This window comes from Vigna angularis, chromosome 7 (genome assembly GCF_016808095.1).
Source record: "Vigna angularis cultivar LongXiaoDou No.4 chromosome 7, ASM1680809v1, whole genome shotgun sequence".
In the NCBI taxonomy this organism is placed as follows: Eukaryota; Viridiplantae; Streptophyta; class Magnoliopsida; order Fabales; family Fabaceae; genus Vigna; species Vigna angularis.
In genome coordinates this window covers 20,712,143-20,730,374 of record NC_068976.1, presented here as the reverse complement: position 1 = coordinate 20,730,374, position 18,232 = coordinate 20,712,143, and the positions used below count along the sequence as shown (strand labels likewise).

Here is an 18,232-nt window from a genome sequence, read left to right as displayed (position 1 = left end):
TGTTGTGACAACAGTGAAAGAGATTTGAACTGCATGATATTTTCTTGATTTAAAATAAAATAGTTCTTCTTGGAAACGGTGGTAAACTATATATGCACATGTCCCGATACGAGATTACGAGGATCTTTGATTTCTGTACCGGTCATGCTTTTAATAACTGTTGTAAAGGAAAAACAACTAGAAAATGTTCAAGTAAACTGATCTACTCATGATTGGCCTTTGTTAATTTATCATTACTTCTAATCAATCCAATTTATTACTATTTACTACGTGACTAAAACAGGATTTAGCTAAGAACTCCAAGTATTCTATTCATTCTTTTTTTTTTCAAAAATGGGCCTGGACTTATATGGTTGAAAATATTGACTTATATTTATACAAGTGAAAATGATAAGGAAAGGTAGATCAAACAAGGTTATTATTGATCGAGAACTATCTTTTAATTCAATAGAAGAAGAACTTTGGAAGGAATTCTTAAAATTTAAAGAATTTATGACAAGGTGAATGACTGAAAACTTAAAAGAACAATTTTTTTTTTAAACTCTTGTTCCATGAAACTTGGAACTCAAAGGGAAGATCTAAGGCTTGGAACACACTTGCAAAATAGGTTTTAGCTTTTAAAAGATATTTTGTAAAGTTTTATTTATTTTTCCAAACTATTTGGACAAGGAGTTCGTGTATGCAATAATTAAATTTTCACGTCTGTTACATACCCAATGTTTTTGGATCTTCTTTTGTGATACTTAGATTATAAATCATATATAAATGTAAACACTTTTATAGTTATTATATCAACCAAATTTATTAAGAGAGGATTTTCTTGTCTTAAGACACAAGTTATTATTAAAGATTAAAATCTAACGGATCTTTATTAGTTTATTAATATGATATATTAGATTGTGACGTCTCTATTTTTTTTTCTATGATTTTTTTATGCTAAGAAATCAAGTTCAGAAACGATATTGAATATCCCAAAATTTGAAATTTTCTTCAATTATGAGAAAATTCTATGCGTAAATAATCTCTCTTGTCAACTCTTTGGTGATTGGAAACCTGAAATAGGAAAATAATTTCTAAAAATTGTTATAGTGGAATGAGAAAGCCGATACCCATGTATGCTTTAAATATAAGTTATTAGAAAAATATTTTTAAGGAAACTTTTTATTATATCTTTATTTGTTTCCAATTTTTTTCATTACCTTATTCTAAAACATGTTTGAAAATAATTGCTTTTATTTCACATTTAACTTTTCATGCTACTAAAAAAAACATATTATAATATTCTACTGAAGTATTTATTGCTAGCTAAGGTGTTCATACTGCTCCACGACTTCAAAGGGCAAAAACTCATCAATGTTAAACAATAAAAAGGGCTATTATAGATTCATATGAAAAAATATTTCACAGACCTGGAAAACTCGAGTCGAGTGTTAGATTTTAGATATTGTCCTTTGCTGAACATTAAAATATACATCGATGTTAATATATTTTAAAACATAAAATCAATGTCTATTAATTTAATTTACATTAAAAGAACAGTAAAAGAAATTCCAAATTTGAAAGTCTCTTATTTTTTTGACATTTTGTTTACATTTCATCATATCGTATTTCAGTATCACCTAACAGGGTAATTACAGAGACAATCTAGAACCATACATTCATGTCAACTAAAAAAAATCTACAGAGTGAACAACTTTGACATCATAAAACGATGTTTGGCACCCTTTGCTTATGGAACGCAGCAGTTTGAGTTTATTATTATTTTATATTTATAAGTTACTTCAACTAATTATCGTATCAAAATTTGTAATTTAATAAACTAATTTTACAACTTATAACTATCCAATGCTACGCATATATCAGCTATTATCTAGCGACTAGTTTTTGGAGTAATTTTTGTCAGATATATTTTAAAAACAGACTATACTTGCAAGCTTCCAACCATGCTTCTAGTGTTCTGCTACGTAACAGAAAAAGTGTAGAGAGTTTGATAAAGAAAAAGCAGTCATATGCGAGAAAGATGGTGTAGGTGGGTAAGATTGAGAAGTAAAGTGTAATAATTATATATGTGGCAAGATATATCTGTTGAGGAAGGCAATTGACATGAGCCAAGTTAGTCAGAATTAGGCAGAGTAATGCATAAAACAACAATTTTTTGTTGGTTGGTATTACTTAACTCCTTCCTACAAAACAATCATTCTTTTGGGGTCCTATAAAATTTATTGTCATAATTCGACTACTTAAGCTTTTCTATGAAGCAGAAGAGAGCGATTTCCTCTTTGTTACTTCACATTTGCCTCAAAGTGTCTTCTGTTTGGTGAAATGGATAGAAAGCAAGAACAAGACAAGGGGAACTCAAACATGTCTGGCATTGATGTCACTGTAATAACTCCAAAAGTCCCAAAAGCAGTTTCACCTGTTTCTTCTGCAGCAGAGGGGGACACCTTAAGGCGGCCACGTGGACGGCCAGCCGGCTCAAAAAACAAGCCTAAACCACCAATAATTGTCACCAGAGAAAGTGCCAATGCACTGAAGGCTCATGCCATGGAAGTGAGTTCAGGCTCTGATGTGAATGAATGTTTATTGAACTTTGCAAGGAGAAAGCAACGTGGCCTTTATATACTCAATGGAACAGGCTGTGTAACAAATGTAACACTGCGCCAACCAGGGTCATCTGGTGCCATTGTGACCCTTCATGGTAGGTTTGAGATTCTGTCCCTGCTGGGGTCAATCCTTCCCCCACCAGCCCCTCCAGGGATCACAGGCCTCACAATTTACTTGGCAGGTGCTCAAGGGCAAGTTGTGGGAGGTGCTGTGGTTGGTGCTTTGATTGCCTCAGGCCCTCTTGTAATCATGGCTGCATCATTCATGCATGCTACTTTCGATCGTCTGCCTTTGGAAGATGATGAACTCTCTGCTGCAATGCAGAATCAGCATTACCAAAATGGACGCACCCACCATCTTGACATCTCTGACTTGTATGCAATGCCACAGAACCTGCTCATGAATGGTACAATGCCCCAAGAGATATACTCTTGGGCACCAGGGCGGAACTTGTCAAAAACCTGAAACCTACCACACTCTTGGTCAGTTGTTGTCTTAGATCCATACAATGCACCGTGGTGTAGGTATTATATTTTCAGGATCTTGTACAAGCAAGGGGTCTTCTAAGCTTGATGGTGCTTAACAAGATCATATGCTTAATGCTTCTTCTACTGTATTAACAATACAATTATTTTAGCAGATTAGTGAGTGTTATGATTTTCAATACAATAAGATCTACTTTTCAGAGTTAATACTTTTTACTGCTGAATTTGGTTTCAGAACTTCGAAGCAAAAACATGCATGAAGCACGGAAATTAAGATTAGCAAGCCTAGCAGGTTCAAACCCCCATCACCAACGAAAAAAAAAATTACTTTAGATACCACTAGACTAAACCAGGTAACAGTAAAAGTTGAATAAGTATTAATACTGAATAACTTTCCTTTTTCTGGAGACCTAAAATAAGGATTCGGATCACCTTATGCTTAGGTCAGCGTTGCAGACAGACCTATATTCAAATTTGTACAAGTACTAACAGACACCGGTATTCTAATTGCTGAAGAAAAAACAAATCACTATTGTAATCAAAATAACCAAATATGACTGGAATAATTTGGGAAGACATAGTATAACAATAATGAAATATAGGCACTTTTTGCCCCTGATCAAACTATAAATCCCCGGGTATTGACAAGCAAACTGGATGTTCGGTTCGATTGTGAGATTCTCATACATTGTATTGTAACTCTTCTTTGCATCAAAGCTATTTCCTTGCATACAGCTTGGTTTTTAAATTTCACAATTTCATCACTTCGGAGATATTCAATCTTGAAGTGCAAAACCAGAGTTATTCAGTAGAGAGTAAATTTCTCGAACTTTGGGGTGTAGGCTTCCCCCTGCCAAGAACTCATGAACCTCTCCATGTAGTTCTATTGAACTGCATCCTGGTTCCTTCTCTACTAATCTTTCCTTCATCAAAATTCTGTGCTCCAATGCCTCTTCAAATTGGTTGGATGCAGCCTGAACATTGGACATAAGTAAATAGCCACTGGCTTCCCTCGGATTTAACTCAAAAACTCTTTGTGCAGCTCGTTTTGCAATTTCTACATTCCCATGCTTCCTACAAGATGAAAGCAAAGATCCCCATATAATAAAATCTGCCTCTATAGAGATACCCTTTATTAGTTCTTCTGCTTCTTCTAGGAGCGCAGCATGACCAAGCACTTCGACCATGCAAGTGTAGTGTTTTATTGATGGCTCAATCTCATACTTATCGATCATGAGGGTAAAATAGTCCCTTGCTTTTTCTACTGCTCCTAGATATTTGCAAGCAGTTAAAACACCAACGAAACTGACACAGTCTGGCTTTAAATTTGAGGATTCAAGCTTAGAGAAGTACTCAATGGCTTCTCTCTCATGACCATTCATGGCTAGTCCTATTATGATGGAGTTCCAACACGATAATCCTCTTGTGGGTGATGCCTCAAACACTTCAATAGCCTTTTCAATAGATCCACACTTGCAGTACATGTCAATTATTGCAGTGAGAACAATGACATTCAACTCAAAATTACACCTCCTTATATAATCATGAACCCATTCCCCATGTTGAAGTGCTCCCAAATGGGCACAAGCACTTAACAAGCTCACCATTGTAAATTCACTAGGCTCAACCCTTTCTTCCTGCATCTTGCGGAAAAGCTCCAATGCCTCCATTAGCCTCCCATTCCTTACATATCCACTAATCATACAATTCCAAGTAACTGCTGTTCTTGTAGGCATATTATCAAACAGCCTCCTAGATTTATCAACTTCCCCACACTTAGCAAGCCCCATAATCATCGAATTGCAAGCTACCACGTCAAGTTCCAAAAGTTCATCAAACACCCTTCTAGCCTCACTCATCAGCCCACTATTAGCATACATGTGCAAGATAGTATTACTAATAAACTGGTCTTTTTCAAGACCCAATTTTACAACCCTTCCATGAAGCTGAGCTCCATCATGGCCAGCACCCAATTGAGCATACGCCTTGAAAACAGAAGGGTAAGTGAGCCGTTGGGGTTCAACAGCAGAATACAACATATCAACAAAAAGAGAAATTGCAAACTGAGGGGTCGGGCTCCGAGAGAAGCCTCTGATGATTGTGTTCCAACAATAAAGATTTGGGTTTGGAATCCTGGTGAAGACCAAGTAAGCATAATTGATGTCACCATATGAAGAGGCACAGAAAGTGAGAACACGGCTTGCAGCAATGTGGTCAAGAGCAAGGCCAGTTTTGATGATGTGGGGGTGTATCTTTTGGAGGTCTTTCATGTTGAAGCATTGGTTTTGGAGCATGGTGAGGCATGGGTGGTCAGAGATGAAGTTTGCTATGGAGGGTGATGATGATGGTGGAAGTGCAGAACACAGAGGTGACATTGTGTGGTCGCCACCACACTCTGAAACAGAAGAAGATGATGATGACGATGACAGGGACCAATGTTTATCGGTATACACCTTAATTTCTACAAAAAGATAATGTAATTAACTATTCATAATTAAATTAACAATCAAAATGTATCAATTAAAATAAAAATTGATAAAAAAATGCTAACATTACCGTTACTGAGACACCGTGTCAGAAGAACATGAGAAATATCTGCAAGGGCTCCATCAAATAATATATGTGCGCAGATTTTCTCAGATTCATAACAGAGTGTTTCTTTTGGGTGAGCAAGAGATAGTAGAATAATTCTTCAATCCATATTAGTAGACCTTCAATAACTATAATGTTATTTTAAGTTAATTCAATTTCTGTAAAAAGAAATATATTTGTTTTTTATTCTTAATAATTTCCTTTAAATTTAAAAGGAGTTGACACTTTTATCGTTATTTATAAAAATCAAAACTATATATACTATATTTCCTTAAATGAAAGAAAAAAAACAATTTATATATTAGAAACCAAAAAAATATTATCTTATTTACAAAATTTAAAAGCATATTTAGTAGTCTTTCATGAAGAATTTATTTGAAACAACATTAAAAAAGCCTCTTCATTATTCAATAAGAACACTTCAATTAGAGTTGCTTATTTGAACTTTGTACAACTAAATAGCTTAAAAATACGATGGGATGAGGTGGGATAAGATGGGGTTTTTCTACCTTGTACTCGTTTTTTAAAAAAAAAATCATCTTATCTAAATCCTCGTGAAATAATATATATATATATATATATATATATATATATATATATATATATATATATATATATATATATATATATAATTCTTAAAAAAATATAATACTTTCAAATATTTAATAAATATTTAAAGGACGTATTTTTACATTTTTTCAATATCAAATATTTTTAAAAAAAAAATTATAATTATATATTTCAAATTAACGTAACAAATAAAATTTCAGAAAAAACCAAAACAATTTGTTGAATTTTCAAACATTAATAAAACAAAATTAATAAAATTTAAAAATATATTTAAAAAATTACAAAATGAAAACAAATATTTAAATTTAAAATTATTTTAAATGTCTTTTTAATCTCATTCTTTAAATTCTAATGAATTTTTTTATATATATATATATACTAATACTAATGAAAATTATAATACACTACTTAAATGAAATCACACAAAGAAAAAAATAAACTAATAATAATTAAACTTAATATAAATTCTTCATCTTTTGAATTTTAATATATGTTGGATGGTAATAAGAAAAGACTAATAAAATGACATTAAGTTATTATATTATAATAAATTATTTTTTTATACAATTATAATGATATAATTACACTTATGATAATGAATTAGAAAATAAAAGTAATTACATAAAAAATAAGTAATAAATAAAAATATTAAAAAAAGTAAAAGAAATCAATCTTAAAAACAATATGATACATAATTGGATAAAATGATACAAAGAAAAGTAAATACGAATATGACAAAATGAAAAATATGTTAGAAATCTAAGAAAACTTTTTGTGTCGAACTATTAAAAAATAATAAAAATTATTTTGACAAACCAAAATAGTTTTCAAATGAAATAAATAACAAGAGAATAAAGAATATTCTTTTTATATTATCTAGTAAATTAAGAGACAAAAAAATAAATGCACAAAAGTTTTGATAAAAGAGTAAGTGGTAATTTGGTGTCTAATTGAAAAACAGAATTATAATATTAAGAAATAAAATATATATATATATATAGGTGTGGTTTTACTATATTATCTTATAAATTATAAATATTTTAGTAATTTAAACGAAGATGAAATGAAAGTAAAGATGAGGACGAGATGAGAGTAAATATATATATTCTCCTCCAATTTTGATATCCGATTAAAAAGATAGAGTATTATCCATAAACGCAGTTAGAATAATATTGACATGAATAAGTTTATTTGTCTTTTAGTTGATCATGTCCCTTCAACTAACTTTAACATTGCAACCCAATTTAATGCCATAATTTGTGTTAAAGTAGCTTAACAAACTCTGGTTGGTGATGCTGTGTGAACAAAGTCTGGCGGCATAGGGCATTCTCCATGCTAACTTTATGCCATTTTGTCAAATCACTTTCATTTCTAACCACATCAACATCTATAACTTCTCCATTCTGTAATCTCATTCCAAAACTACCATCACTTCCTTCTATTACTTCTGAGGCTTTTGGACCTTAATTAGTTGTGTTAAATTTCCCCATTCCTTTTCTATTCTCTTTTTAAGTCAATCAAAAGTTTATAACAAGTCAAACATTGAATAGAAATGATAATTCTAGTAACATATAAAAAATATATATCTATGTCATTGTGGTAAAATTATCAAATAATGCAAATAATGTTGACTAAGTTTGTGTGACATGATGCAAGTAATTTGTAGTGGGAATTCAGTGACTGGGACAGAAATAGTTTTCACTTGAAGAAAGTTTTAGACTTTTATGGCGATGGACTAACATGGGACATGGGTTGGGCTGCAACATCATGCCCACCGTTCTTTACAACAAATATGGAATCAGTTAAAGCACAAAATGATGAAAAAAAAGCTGATAGTACAATCAAATGGCAGTAATAATAAGTTATACACTTTCCCTCCTCCACGTAGAACTCACACTCAAACAACAACCTTCGTTGCAAACAAAAACATCACAACTCAAACCAATCCTTTTCTTAATTTTCCCTTCATGCAGGAACATAGTGTCAAGACAAGAGAGAAAAGCAAAATGCAAATTACAAAATAAACCACTACCAATATTGTCAGATTTTATATTCTGATAAGAATAAAGGAGAAAAAGATTAGTATAAGAAGAAGAAGGATTAGAATAAGTGATACAAAACAGTAAAAAAGAGTAGAATAGAAAAAGAGAAAGCCACATAAGCCCCATCATTACAATCATCACTTACAAACCCACAAACATAGTCTATATTCCAAACAATTCTTCCTTTACTTCGTTTTCAACCTTCTTCTTCTTCTCCACCTTTTTTCTCCTTCTCTTAACTCTCTCCCTCACCACACACACCATCTTTTATTTTCTAAATCTTCTCCTTTGTCTCTAACAACTGCACATACTCTTCCACTATTATATATACTTTTACTTGCATCATTAGCCCACACAACAAACATTTTCCCTTGTTACTTCTATACACCATTTACCATCTTTCATCATATCTTCCTTTCTCTTTCATTCATTCAAAGGAACAACTACTATAACTGGGGAGCTACATTGGCGAGCAGGTGCTAGAGAAGAAGCTGAACAGTAAAATCAAATATGCAAAGAACTGTGTTTTACTGTGCAATATCTCTCCTGCTGTGTCAATTACTCTGTTCAGGTAATCAATCCCCTTTATCTGGTTTGTTCTACAGTTCTTCTGTCTTCTCTCTCATTCTGTTTTTGGTTAAGCTTTGATGGTTCTATTCGAAAATGTAGCTCAGTTGCTTCCGTTTTAAGATATTGTTTCTTGCTTCTCACTGTCTTTGGCTCTCATTTTCATTCTGTTTTCAATTTCTCATTCTTTATCTTTTGCACTATGCTGTGCTTTTCTCTTTAATATTCTTTTGGACCCTTGAACATGTTTTGAATTCTGAAACCACAAAGCACTTTTCTTTCTCTCAAGTTTGGTATTTCTATTGCTTTATTCTCTTCTTGTTTTTCAGTTCAACCAGTATCAGTATGGATGTACATGTTGACTGATTCGGTGCGAATCACTTTTTCTCCTTGATTACTCCATCCTGGCTTCTTTCTGTGGAATCTAGTTTACTAATTCAGTTTCCAACTTTTTTATGGATAATAATTTCCCTGGATCAAAATATTGTCTCTTGTATTATTCCATTAAATGCCTGTTCCAGCAATTATAGAGCCACGCACACCATAGAAAAATTTAAACGAGTCCTTTTCTTGCTCATTTTTTTCTGGGATTTCACACAGGACAGTTGCATCCAACCTTTCTCCCGTTCCACCGTTTCTTGGAAAGATACAAAGGGCCCAACTGCATTGACTTCTGTGTGCCTCTCTGTACATAGGATACCCTACCTGTCCTTAACTGCCCACATAGATGCCCTATTCCAAGTTGTTGCCTTTTGAATTAACAGAGAGATTTAAGGGCCTAAATATAACCATTGGCTTGTTTGAATAAAAAATTCCACAACTTTTCTGATGAATAGCATGACAGACAGGTTTGTTTTCCATACTGGGTAAATAAATGCATTGGCCTTATAGGCAAAATTTGAATCCAGCTATACTTTTTTTGCTCCCCAAACAGAAAAGGCTTAAACTGATTTCAAATGTATGTTTGATTTCTGTGTTCACATGCTTTAGACAAAGTAGTACAGAACAAAAGTAACTCGATTGTCATTTCAAACACAGGTTCAAGTAGGACAGTGAAGGAAGTACCTGGACATGTGAATGTACTAGGACATGACCAAGGGAAACAAGAATTCACCGTCTCAATTTCTACAGTTCAGAGGGATATTACCACTCCCATTCCTACCATTCCCAACTTAATTCCCACCACCCCCACCATTTCAACATCCCCATTCCTCAATCCCAATTCAAATCCAGACACTGTCTCTCCACCCTCCACATTCCCTTTTACCACGCCAACCACCGTGAATTCCCCGTTGTCTTCAGGCGCAAGCTGGTGCATTGCTAGCCCAACTGCCTCACAAACTACCTTGCAAGTTGCATTGGACTATGCCTGTGGCTATGGTGGTGCTGATTGCTCTGCAATTCAACCTGGTGGAAGCTGCTACAACCCAAATTCCATCAGAGACCATGCTTCTTTTGCCTTCAATAAGTACTATCAAAAGAATCCTGTTCCAAATAGCTGCAATTTTGGTGGAACTGCTGTCATCATTAGCACTAATCCAAGTAAGCTTTTTGCTGCTATGACTCCTTGTAAATTTTTTCAATCATGTTACATGCATTTTAATTTTAAAACAAGTCCTGAGGTATGGCCAAGCTGTTGGGTAAATTAAAAGTTGAAATAAAAATTACCCTTGAATATATTTTGTTTCCAACATAAAAAGGTGAACTTTACAGGTAAATGATAGTATTATTATAGAAGAAAAGGAGACCAGAAAGTTTGTAGATGAAGTGTTTGCCAAATTGATTCACAGACATGTAGGATTGTAGGGTCGGTCACTTAGGTTGGTAATCAGGCACATCCCCCTGTTCATGATTTTTCGGTTTCATTTTGAACAGACTAGAAAAAGAAGAAACTTATTTTATTGGTTCTTTCAATAGATTGTAGACTGTGACTTCAGGTTGGGGATGCATGAGCTAAAACCATTTGAGTGATGCAAAAGTCAAGCTTTTTTTCAACTTTTTTGGAAGCAGCTTCTTCAAAGCCTCCTTTATGTATTGTCACAAAGATTTATTGTTTCATTAAATGTGCATAAACAACTGTTATAAAAAAAACATGAGCTAAGTATTGCTGTTTATCACAATTTTTTCATTAAATGTGCATATTCAACTGTGAATTCAAAATGAAGTAACATCATGTTTTGGACAAAGTACATGAACTAATTGGCTAGGAAAAATGATTATTTTTAATCATATTTAACCAATTATAGATTTATTATAATCACTCCCACCTCTCACGTATCCACCTTGCAACACCTTCATCTAGTACTGCACAAATCATGTACATTTAAAGATGATGGACATTTTTTGTTTTATTTCCAGCGCACAACACGCTATAAACCTCAGTATTATTTGGTTGTTGAGAACATTTGATGAATGCATTTACTTGTTTTGCAGGTACTGGGGCATGTCAATATCCATTCACAAGGTGGCCCTTCCTTGCTCACATATAATTATATATACTTTCATTTATTTATTCTTTTTAGTATGCAGATATAGTTTCATTTGTTATTTATTATGTTGCTTGCACAGTTGGAAGAGAAAATATTATCATACAGTTACTAACTTGGTGTTTGAAACTGCAGCACTAGTACATCAGTGTTGAACACAACAAACTCAAACGGAGCAAACGTGTTTGGTTCAGTGCCAGTGCCCACAAACCCCTCTACCTCTGCTGCATCATCTGACACATTAAATAGCTTTGCAGATATTTGTGTCATTCTGTGGATAGTTTCATCTTTGGAAAGAAATTATCTCTAAAATGGTTGGGAGTTGGATGTACTGCTGCTCTGAGCAAACAAATTTTGCCCTTTTACAGGCTTTTTGGGAGACACAAAAAGCAAATAGTAGCTGCATGGCCATCAACAGCGCATAAATGGTAGAAAAACATGGTACAGAGAAAAGGCAACTTAAGATGATGGACATTTGTAGAGATATACATTTCTTGCTGTACATACTTTTTTATTTAACTTTCTGTGTTGTTCACATTTCTCTGTTGAACTGTTAGAATTAAGAAGAAGAAAAAAACATATCTTTGAAGTTGGCTTATCTGTTAATCTTATAGATCAGGATCAGATTTTGCTGTCAAAAACTCAAAAGTCTTATCTACAGTGACACAGTCAAAGACAAACATTTTTCTGGTATGTTTTCTTTACAGATAAATTAGAAACTTGAAAAGCAAAGAGTAATGATTACGTATATATAAAATATCAGCATGACAGAACAATTTGGACAACTAAAATGGCTTTGTTTTTTTCCTTAATGGATTGTTTTACACAGATTGATTAAACAGTGTGCATAGTGGAGGGTGTGAACTTTGGTTCTGACCATAGGAATTTGTTCACATGCCATGTACTGATATCCCAGAAGGCATAGGTCCCCTACTCATAGTGTTTGTGGCATACAACTTTGTAGCCATAACAATAATTAAAATTGATGCTTGTGGATGAGTTTGGTGAATTCCCACAAATTGAACTGCATGCAGAGAAGGAAGAGGATAAACAGTGCAATGCCATATTCTAACCACTGCAGTGGTTAACTTTTTCAGTCACTACACAAAACAACCAACAACCCTCTTTACCTTCACGAGTAGTGACCTGAACAACCACCTTCTAGAAACACATGTCAATGACCATCTATGTCATTTGCAGAGGGAAAAAAAATTAAAATTAGATTATGTTTAGAGTATATATAAATATATTAAGTTAAATATACTTCTTATCGGTGTAGTATATTTGAAAATAGTTATTATAAAAAAAATTAAATTCATGGTGTATTATAATTTCACGTCCAAGCTAGGTTTAAATATTGATTAGAAATGGAGTAGACTTTAGAATTATCAATTCGCCCTCCCTTTTTTGCCGCGAAATAATTATTATTGTGCTTTTCTTTTATATTTAGAAATTAAATTTTACATTCATAAACACCTCTCTCAAAATAAGAATAAAAAATGTTATAATAAAATACACGTCGTACTTTTAGTTATCTTGTATAATCAATATATTTTTTTAATAATTACATTAATTAACAAACATCTCAACTTTATCATACACAAATACATTTACAAATTTTTCTAAAATTTTAAACTTCACAGGAAAAAAGACCAAATATATATATAGTTTTGATGATGTGATTGAGGTTAATGTGTCACTATATTGTGAATATTTTGACGGTTTAAAAGCTTGTTTTTAACTAGTCATTCGTCCTAATTGTTCATTCGCTAAAACTTGGAGATTACTTGAAAAAGTCACTCCAATGTCAAAGTCAATAAAAATTTGACAGTTCTAGCAGTTAATATATTAAATGTTATTATCTACCTCTTTACCTCAAACTTATATTTATATATCTTATAATATATTTTGGATTAGTAACAATCTAATTATGACCCACCTAATAATAATAATCATTCTTTAATCGTAAATTGACGGTGTAATTGTTATGTGAAGTGACTATTCGATTTGATGACAATTTTATATATATATATATATATATATATATATATATATATATATATATATATATATATATATATATATATATATATATATATAACTTCAAGAAATGAAATAAATAAAATATGAATATGTAATTATATTTTATTTTTTTAACTTATTTATTTTGAAAAGATCTCTATGCAAGATCATCACCTCTTATAATGTCGTTACAATTGATAAACAAAACAGTTATATAAAATAAAATAAGCTAGGATTCTAAACAATATTTCAAATGTTCTAATGGATACAATTTTAATTTGTTTATTAAATAATATCTATAAAAAAATTAAGTGCTTAATTTTCAATCCATTAGTTACTTTTAATGTCATAAGTTATTGACGTCACAAATCATGTCGCTACAACAAAGTTACATAGAAACTCAATTTAGCTATGTGATAGTAAATCTGAAATCCTATGATTTACTCTATATTATTATTTTTTCACATTGGAGACTAAGTCACATAAAACTCCTTCATCTAATTACGTCCATACAATTCTTTGAAAAGTTATTTAATTTGAAAAGTAGTTTTCTGATCAAAACAAATACATGCTTTGATTGAGACACCAGTAATATCAAATTACAAATTTGATCTTCAACAAATGATCTCAATTTAATTAAAAAGTTATTTATATTATTTATCACAAAGAAAAAAATTATCTGAATTTTCCAAATACAGAGAGTTACAAAAATTAACTGTATGAGTTGAATTTAATACGTGTAGTAGTTGCAGTATGGTTAATACTATTATATGACAAATACATGCATTTAAAAACACCTTAGTTTTTTTAAAATATGCAAGAAATTTATTATTATATAATAAATTAATAATATAGCAGTAACTTAAAAATTGTTGTAAAAAAAAAATCACTGCTCTAAAACTCTTAAAATTTAGATGGGTAGGTAGATTTCCCTCGTTTATGTTTATCCATGATGTTTTCCAAAAAAAGATATCAAACACTGGTAAGAAATTTCATTATAATAGTTTCATGGAAAAGAAATACGTAATTATATTTTAATTTTATTAAAAAATCGTCACTATCAAAGTTTACAACCGTATCATAATTTTTGTATGCATTTTTAAGATACTTTAGTTAAAGTACAGTATTAACTCTTGACCACGAGTACAACATTGATTCGTGTGACCCATAGCATGGAAACAACAACGTTGTATTCATATTTAAAGTCTACAACAAAAGTTAGTTTTGTTAGGTAGGTTGGTAGTTTTCGGAAAACTCAAAAATAGCTTACCAAAACTAAATTATTAATTATTGTATTTGATAAACACTTATTCATATATTATGTTTGACTGCATTCCGTATCAAATCAAACTAGTCGGTTTGTTTACAAAGAAATGTTAAATAATTGTTTTTTACCATTTCGAATCTAGAAAAATATTTTGCAATATTTATAATATGGTAATAAAGGATTACCTTATTAGTGTATCGATATTGAATCCTGTAGGTAATTTACATAAATCCTTTGTGTAATTCTTGAATAATTAAAATTAATGTGGCTACCTACCTGTCAGCATCATATACATATATTTGCCTGAGTTTTCCAATGATAATGATAACAAGGAAAAGAAGTTTACATAGGAAATTGTAACCCCACATATTATATGTATATTAAACAAATGATTATTTGTACAACTTTATTATGCACTCAGACATACAATAACCACTTCAAGATTAAAAAATATGTATTCATGTGTAAAATATTTACTCTTTAGTCTCACACTGTAGTATCTTCAAACTTTTTTTAATGATAGTTTTGATTGTTTAATATTTTGATTCATTTACCCAGTAATAATATTTTGTTAGAAGATGAGTTTTATTTTAAATAAAAATTTGACAGTCTAAATGTCATTTTCTCTCCAAAGCAATCACATCCTTAAAGTAATAAGTCTATTTAAATAAATGTTGAATATTGAATACTGATTGAGAATTAATCTAAACAAGTTTTAAATGTTTAACACATTAATTAATATGATTTGTTGTTTATTATTTTGGTCGCAATAATGTTTGTATTTATGTTGTATTTGCAATCTAAGTTTACTTTTAAATCATGCAGTATCATATTTCACAATCATAATTATAATATCTAACCAAAAGAAAAACATAAATTAGGCAACAAAGAAAAAGTGTACAAGATGAAATCAGAAAAGATTAGTGGTAACCCAAGTCCCACATCGTGATTAGCATTTTGTTGTCCTCTTGTCTTGTTGGACAATCCCTTCATTCCCTGCCAGCATCATGTACTTATCCCTCCTCGTGAGTGTGGTGCACTCAAATCCCAAAGCATCGGCTAACTGTTTCTGTATAAAGTTTGCGACTTCACAGCTTGATCTTCCTCCAGCACATGTAAGTTCTCTGGGAAGTTTTCCAAGAACCTGAATGTAACAGCTAGGCCTTGGATTCATGAGAAAGAAAATAGGGTCCAAGCATTTCAACCCGCTTGCAGTGGTCCCATAGAACATGCTCACATGAGTATTGATAGCAACAGGCACAATCTCATCAGCCAATTCTGCAAAAAGTGAGCTGAACCTCAGTAAATATGGTTCCCTACAAGTTGTTCCTTCAGGACACACCACCAAATCCCCTTCTCTCAGAAGCCTTTCCATTGTTTCACCATCTTTTTTTCTGTCCCTTGTTAGTCTCACTGTCCTTATAGGGGCTATCAACTCAGACACCTTACTCAAGCTGTATGTCACTGCAGTCAAAGGCTTTGCCAAACATGTGCTTAGGAAAACAGGATCAAGAAGAGTCCTGTGAGTGCAAACATAGAGGACCCCTTGCTTTTGCTCTGACTTTTCAGGGAGAATCCCTTTGATTTGGAGATTTAAGCCACTCCAAACCCCTAATGATAATGCCCATCCATAAGGAAGTACAATGCCTAGAAGGATCCTATAAATGGCCAAAAGAATTCCAAATGGAAGCCACATGAACATACACAGAGCTGCTGAGGGTGTAGGCAGGAATGCTAGTCTTCCATCATGAAATATTAAGGGCTTTGGATATTTTTCCCTTGGCATCACTGAGCTAAAGTTGTTCTTGCTCTCTTCATTGTTCACCACATATGCTTCCTGCATTGTCCATGTAGCTGAAATTAGACACTATGAATGCATTGAGACAGACTTGATAAAAACGTGTCCACTGAATTATAATCTGTATCAAGATTATGAAAACAGTTTGTGATAGTGACTTTGGTCACAATGCTAAGGAATTTTTTGCCTTTGATGTAACGCAATCATCACAATCCTAGCTGTATCTACAGTGACAAATAGTGATGGTGACTGCAATTCAAAACCTTGACATCAGTGCAATAGATTTACAGTATTTTGTGCCAATGAAACTTGACAAAATTTGCTTTTTAATTTAAATGGTCTTCTTCTTTGTTATGATTTGTAAGGCCCTTAAGAGCGCTGAACACGCAAGAGTTAAACAGTAACTGGGGTCATTAAACAGAGGAGTAAACCTCAGACTTACCTTGCAAAGGGAGAGGAAAAGATGATCGTGAACAGCAGAACTTCCAACCCCAATATCAGGTTTTGTGTCTCCAAAATAATCCTTCAGTGCTCTGTGCTTCACAAGTAAACCAGAACCAGAAAGCAAACCACTGAAGTAGCAACCAACAGTGTGCAACTCTGTGCCTACAACAGCATCAACGCTCAAATACTCCTTAAGAAACCCTTCCACCATAACTCTAGGCACACTCGTGAAGACAACTTTAGACCCTGCTGAGGCCAGAACCTCGTAAGCACGAAGGTTGAGATTCTCCAAATAAAACTTGGGTAAAACCGCCCTTGATATACTATCCATGACATTTGTTCTTAGCCCACAAAAGGTGATGAATGTCATGACCTTAAGCCTTAGCTCAAGGTTCAAAATCCACAGCACAGGACAAGACAAAAGCAAGAGGAATGCTCTGAAAATGCTGCCACCTTCAAAGGCAACAAGCATGAAATAAGGAAAGAAAGAATGGGACCTCAAAAGGACTCTATGAATGTCACAAGCCACAAGTGTCTGTGACTCTCTACTCTCAAAATCATATTTGACAACACTAGGGAAAGAAGAAGGTTGAGGGGGTGGTTTGGATGACAAATACCCGAAATGAAACCCATAACTTTTCATTTTTCTTGCTGCTCTATAGTAAGAGTTGGCAAGCAGCTGGTACAGCACCCACTCTGCAAGCCTCAGCAGCATCATTGGAAACTCCATGCTCTTTTTTCACACTGGTTGATGAAGATGTGTTTCAGAAGGAGAAAAGGAGGCAAGAACAATAAATGAAAGAAGAAGAAGAAGAAGAGTCAGAGTGTTTATCGGTGATGAAGAGCGGATGAGCAGGGAATATTTATAGAGTCATTAAAAGGGTGCATGATGAAGTTTTGACTGTAGCATTTGGTTAACCACGCTGCTGGCATTAACTTCACCTTCCCTTTTTATTTTTCTTTTTGTTGCCGTTTATAGTATTGGCTTATATCATCTTGCAAGTGCTCTGTACATGGTGCCAGATAATATTTAGCTTGGCTACTCCTGACATAAATACAGTAGGTAGGTTAAAATGTTGGTGACCGCCATGGAGAGCTTTTGGTATCTCTTTGAAATCTTTCCACAAGCACACGGTGTGCCACTAATTTTAAATGCCGTTGGAATGTGTGTGAATTATCCCTTTGGTCAAACAAATTTCCTTCCAAAACTTCCATTTCTTTTTCTCTTCCCACAATCCAATAGCAAGTTAGATCACCCACATCTTCGAATCATTTGACTTTCCAAAACCAATTACAGAATCATCGGTAGTCAAATTGCAATTGCTTCTCTCATTAAAATCTGTCGTTGACTCCTA

The 18,232-nt window shown here is 32.9% G+C and overlaps 4 protein-coding genes across 4 annotated transcripts; 2 read left to right on the top strand and 2 right to left on the bottom strand.

The window, feature by feature from the left end:
• The first annotated feature begins 2,322 nt into the window (after positions 1–2,322).
• LOC108336500 (AT-hook motif nuclear-localized protein 16) lies at positions 2,323–3,069 on the top strand. The gene has a single exon (XM_017572983.2). It carries the CDS (start codon positions 2,323–2,325, stop codon positions 3,067–3,069), a length of 747 nt encoding a protein of 248 aa, XP_017428472.1.
• Positions 3,070–3,672: 603 nt separating this feature from the next.
• On the bottom strand, positions 3,673–5,748 carry LOC108337268 (pentatricopeptide repeat-containing protein At2g42920, chloroplastic). The gene is made up of 2 exons (XM_017573755.2): positions 5,646–5,748; positions 3,673–5,550 (listed from the first exon to the last, which is right to left on the bottom strand). Exon 2 carries the CDS (start codon positions 5,462–5,464, stop codon positions 3,866–3,868), a length of 1,599 nt encoding a protein of 532 aa, XP_017429244.1. The 5' UTR covers positions 5,465–5,550; positions 5,646–5,748; the 3' UTR covers positions 3,673–3,865.
• A 2,695-nt stretch (positions 5,749–8,443) lies between these two features.
• On the top strand, positions 8,444–12,021 carry LOC108337590 (PLASMODESMATA CALLOSE-BINDING PROTEIN 5). The gene is made up of 4 exons (XM_017574145.2): positions 8,444–8,864; positions 9,899–10,402; positions 11,294–11,324; positions 11,482–12,021. The coding sequence occupies exons 1-4, from the start codon at positions 8,804–8,806 to the stop codon at positions 11,654–11,656; spliced, it is 771 nt and encodes a 256-aa protein (XP_017429634.1). The 5' UTR covers positions 8,444–8,803; the 3' UTR covers positions 11,657–12,021.
• A 3,470-nt stretch (positions 12,022–15,491) lies between these two features.
• On the bottom strand, positions 15,492–17,981 carry LOC108336501 (glycerol-3-phosphate acyltransferase 1). The gene is made up of 2 exons (XM_052880411.1): positions 16,876–17,981; positions 15,492–16,472 (listed from the first exon to the last, which is right to left on the bottom strand). Exons 1-2 carry the CDS (start codon positions 17,605–17,607, stop codon positions 15,585–15,587), a joined length of 1,620 nt encoding a protein of 539 aa, XP_052736371.1. The 5' UTR covers positions 17,608–17,981; the 3' UTR covers positions 15,492–15,584.
• Between the last annotated feature and the right edge of the window lie 251 nt (positions 17,982–18,232).

Bases quoted from the DNA above. Each gene is read 5' to 3' on its own strand.
- LOC108336500 (XM_017572983.2), top strand. From the start codon at position 2,323: ATGGATAGAAAGCAAGAACAAGACAAGGGGAACTCAAACATGTCTGGC.
- LOC108337268 (XM_017573755.2), bottom strand. From the start codon at position 5,464: ATGTCACCTCTGTGTTCTGCACTTCCACCATCATCATCACCCTCCATA.
- LOC108337590 (XM_017574145.2), top strand. From the start codon at position 8,804: ATGCAAAGAACTGTGTTTTACTGTGCAATATCTCTCCTGCTGTGTCAA. The intron at 8,865-9,898 runs GTAATCAATCCC...TTTCAAACACAG, and splicing joins GTGTCAATTACTCTGTTCAG to GTTCAAGTAGGACAGTGAAG. The intron at 11,325-11,481 runs GTGGCCCTTCCT...TTGAAACTGCAG, and splicing joins TGTCAATATCCATTCACAAG to CACTAGTACATCAGTGTTGA.
- LOC108336501 (XM_052880411.1), bottom strand. From the start codon at position 17,607: ATGGAGTTTCCAATGATGCTGCTGAGGCTTGCAGAGTGGGTGCTGTAC. The intron at 16,473-16,875 runs GTAAGTCTGAGG...TGGACAATGCAG, and splicing joins TTTTCCTCTCCCTTTGCAAG to GAAGCATATGTGGTGAACAA.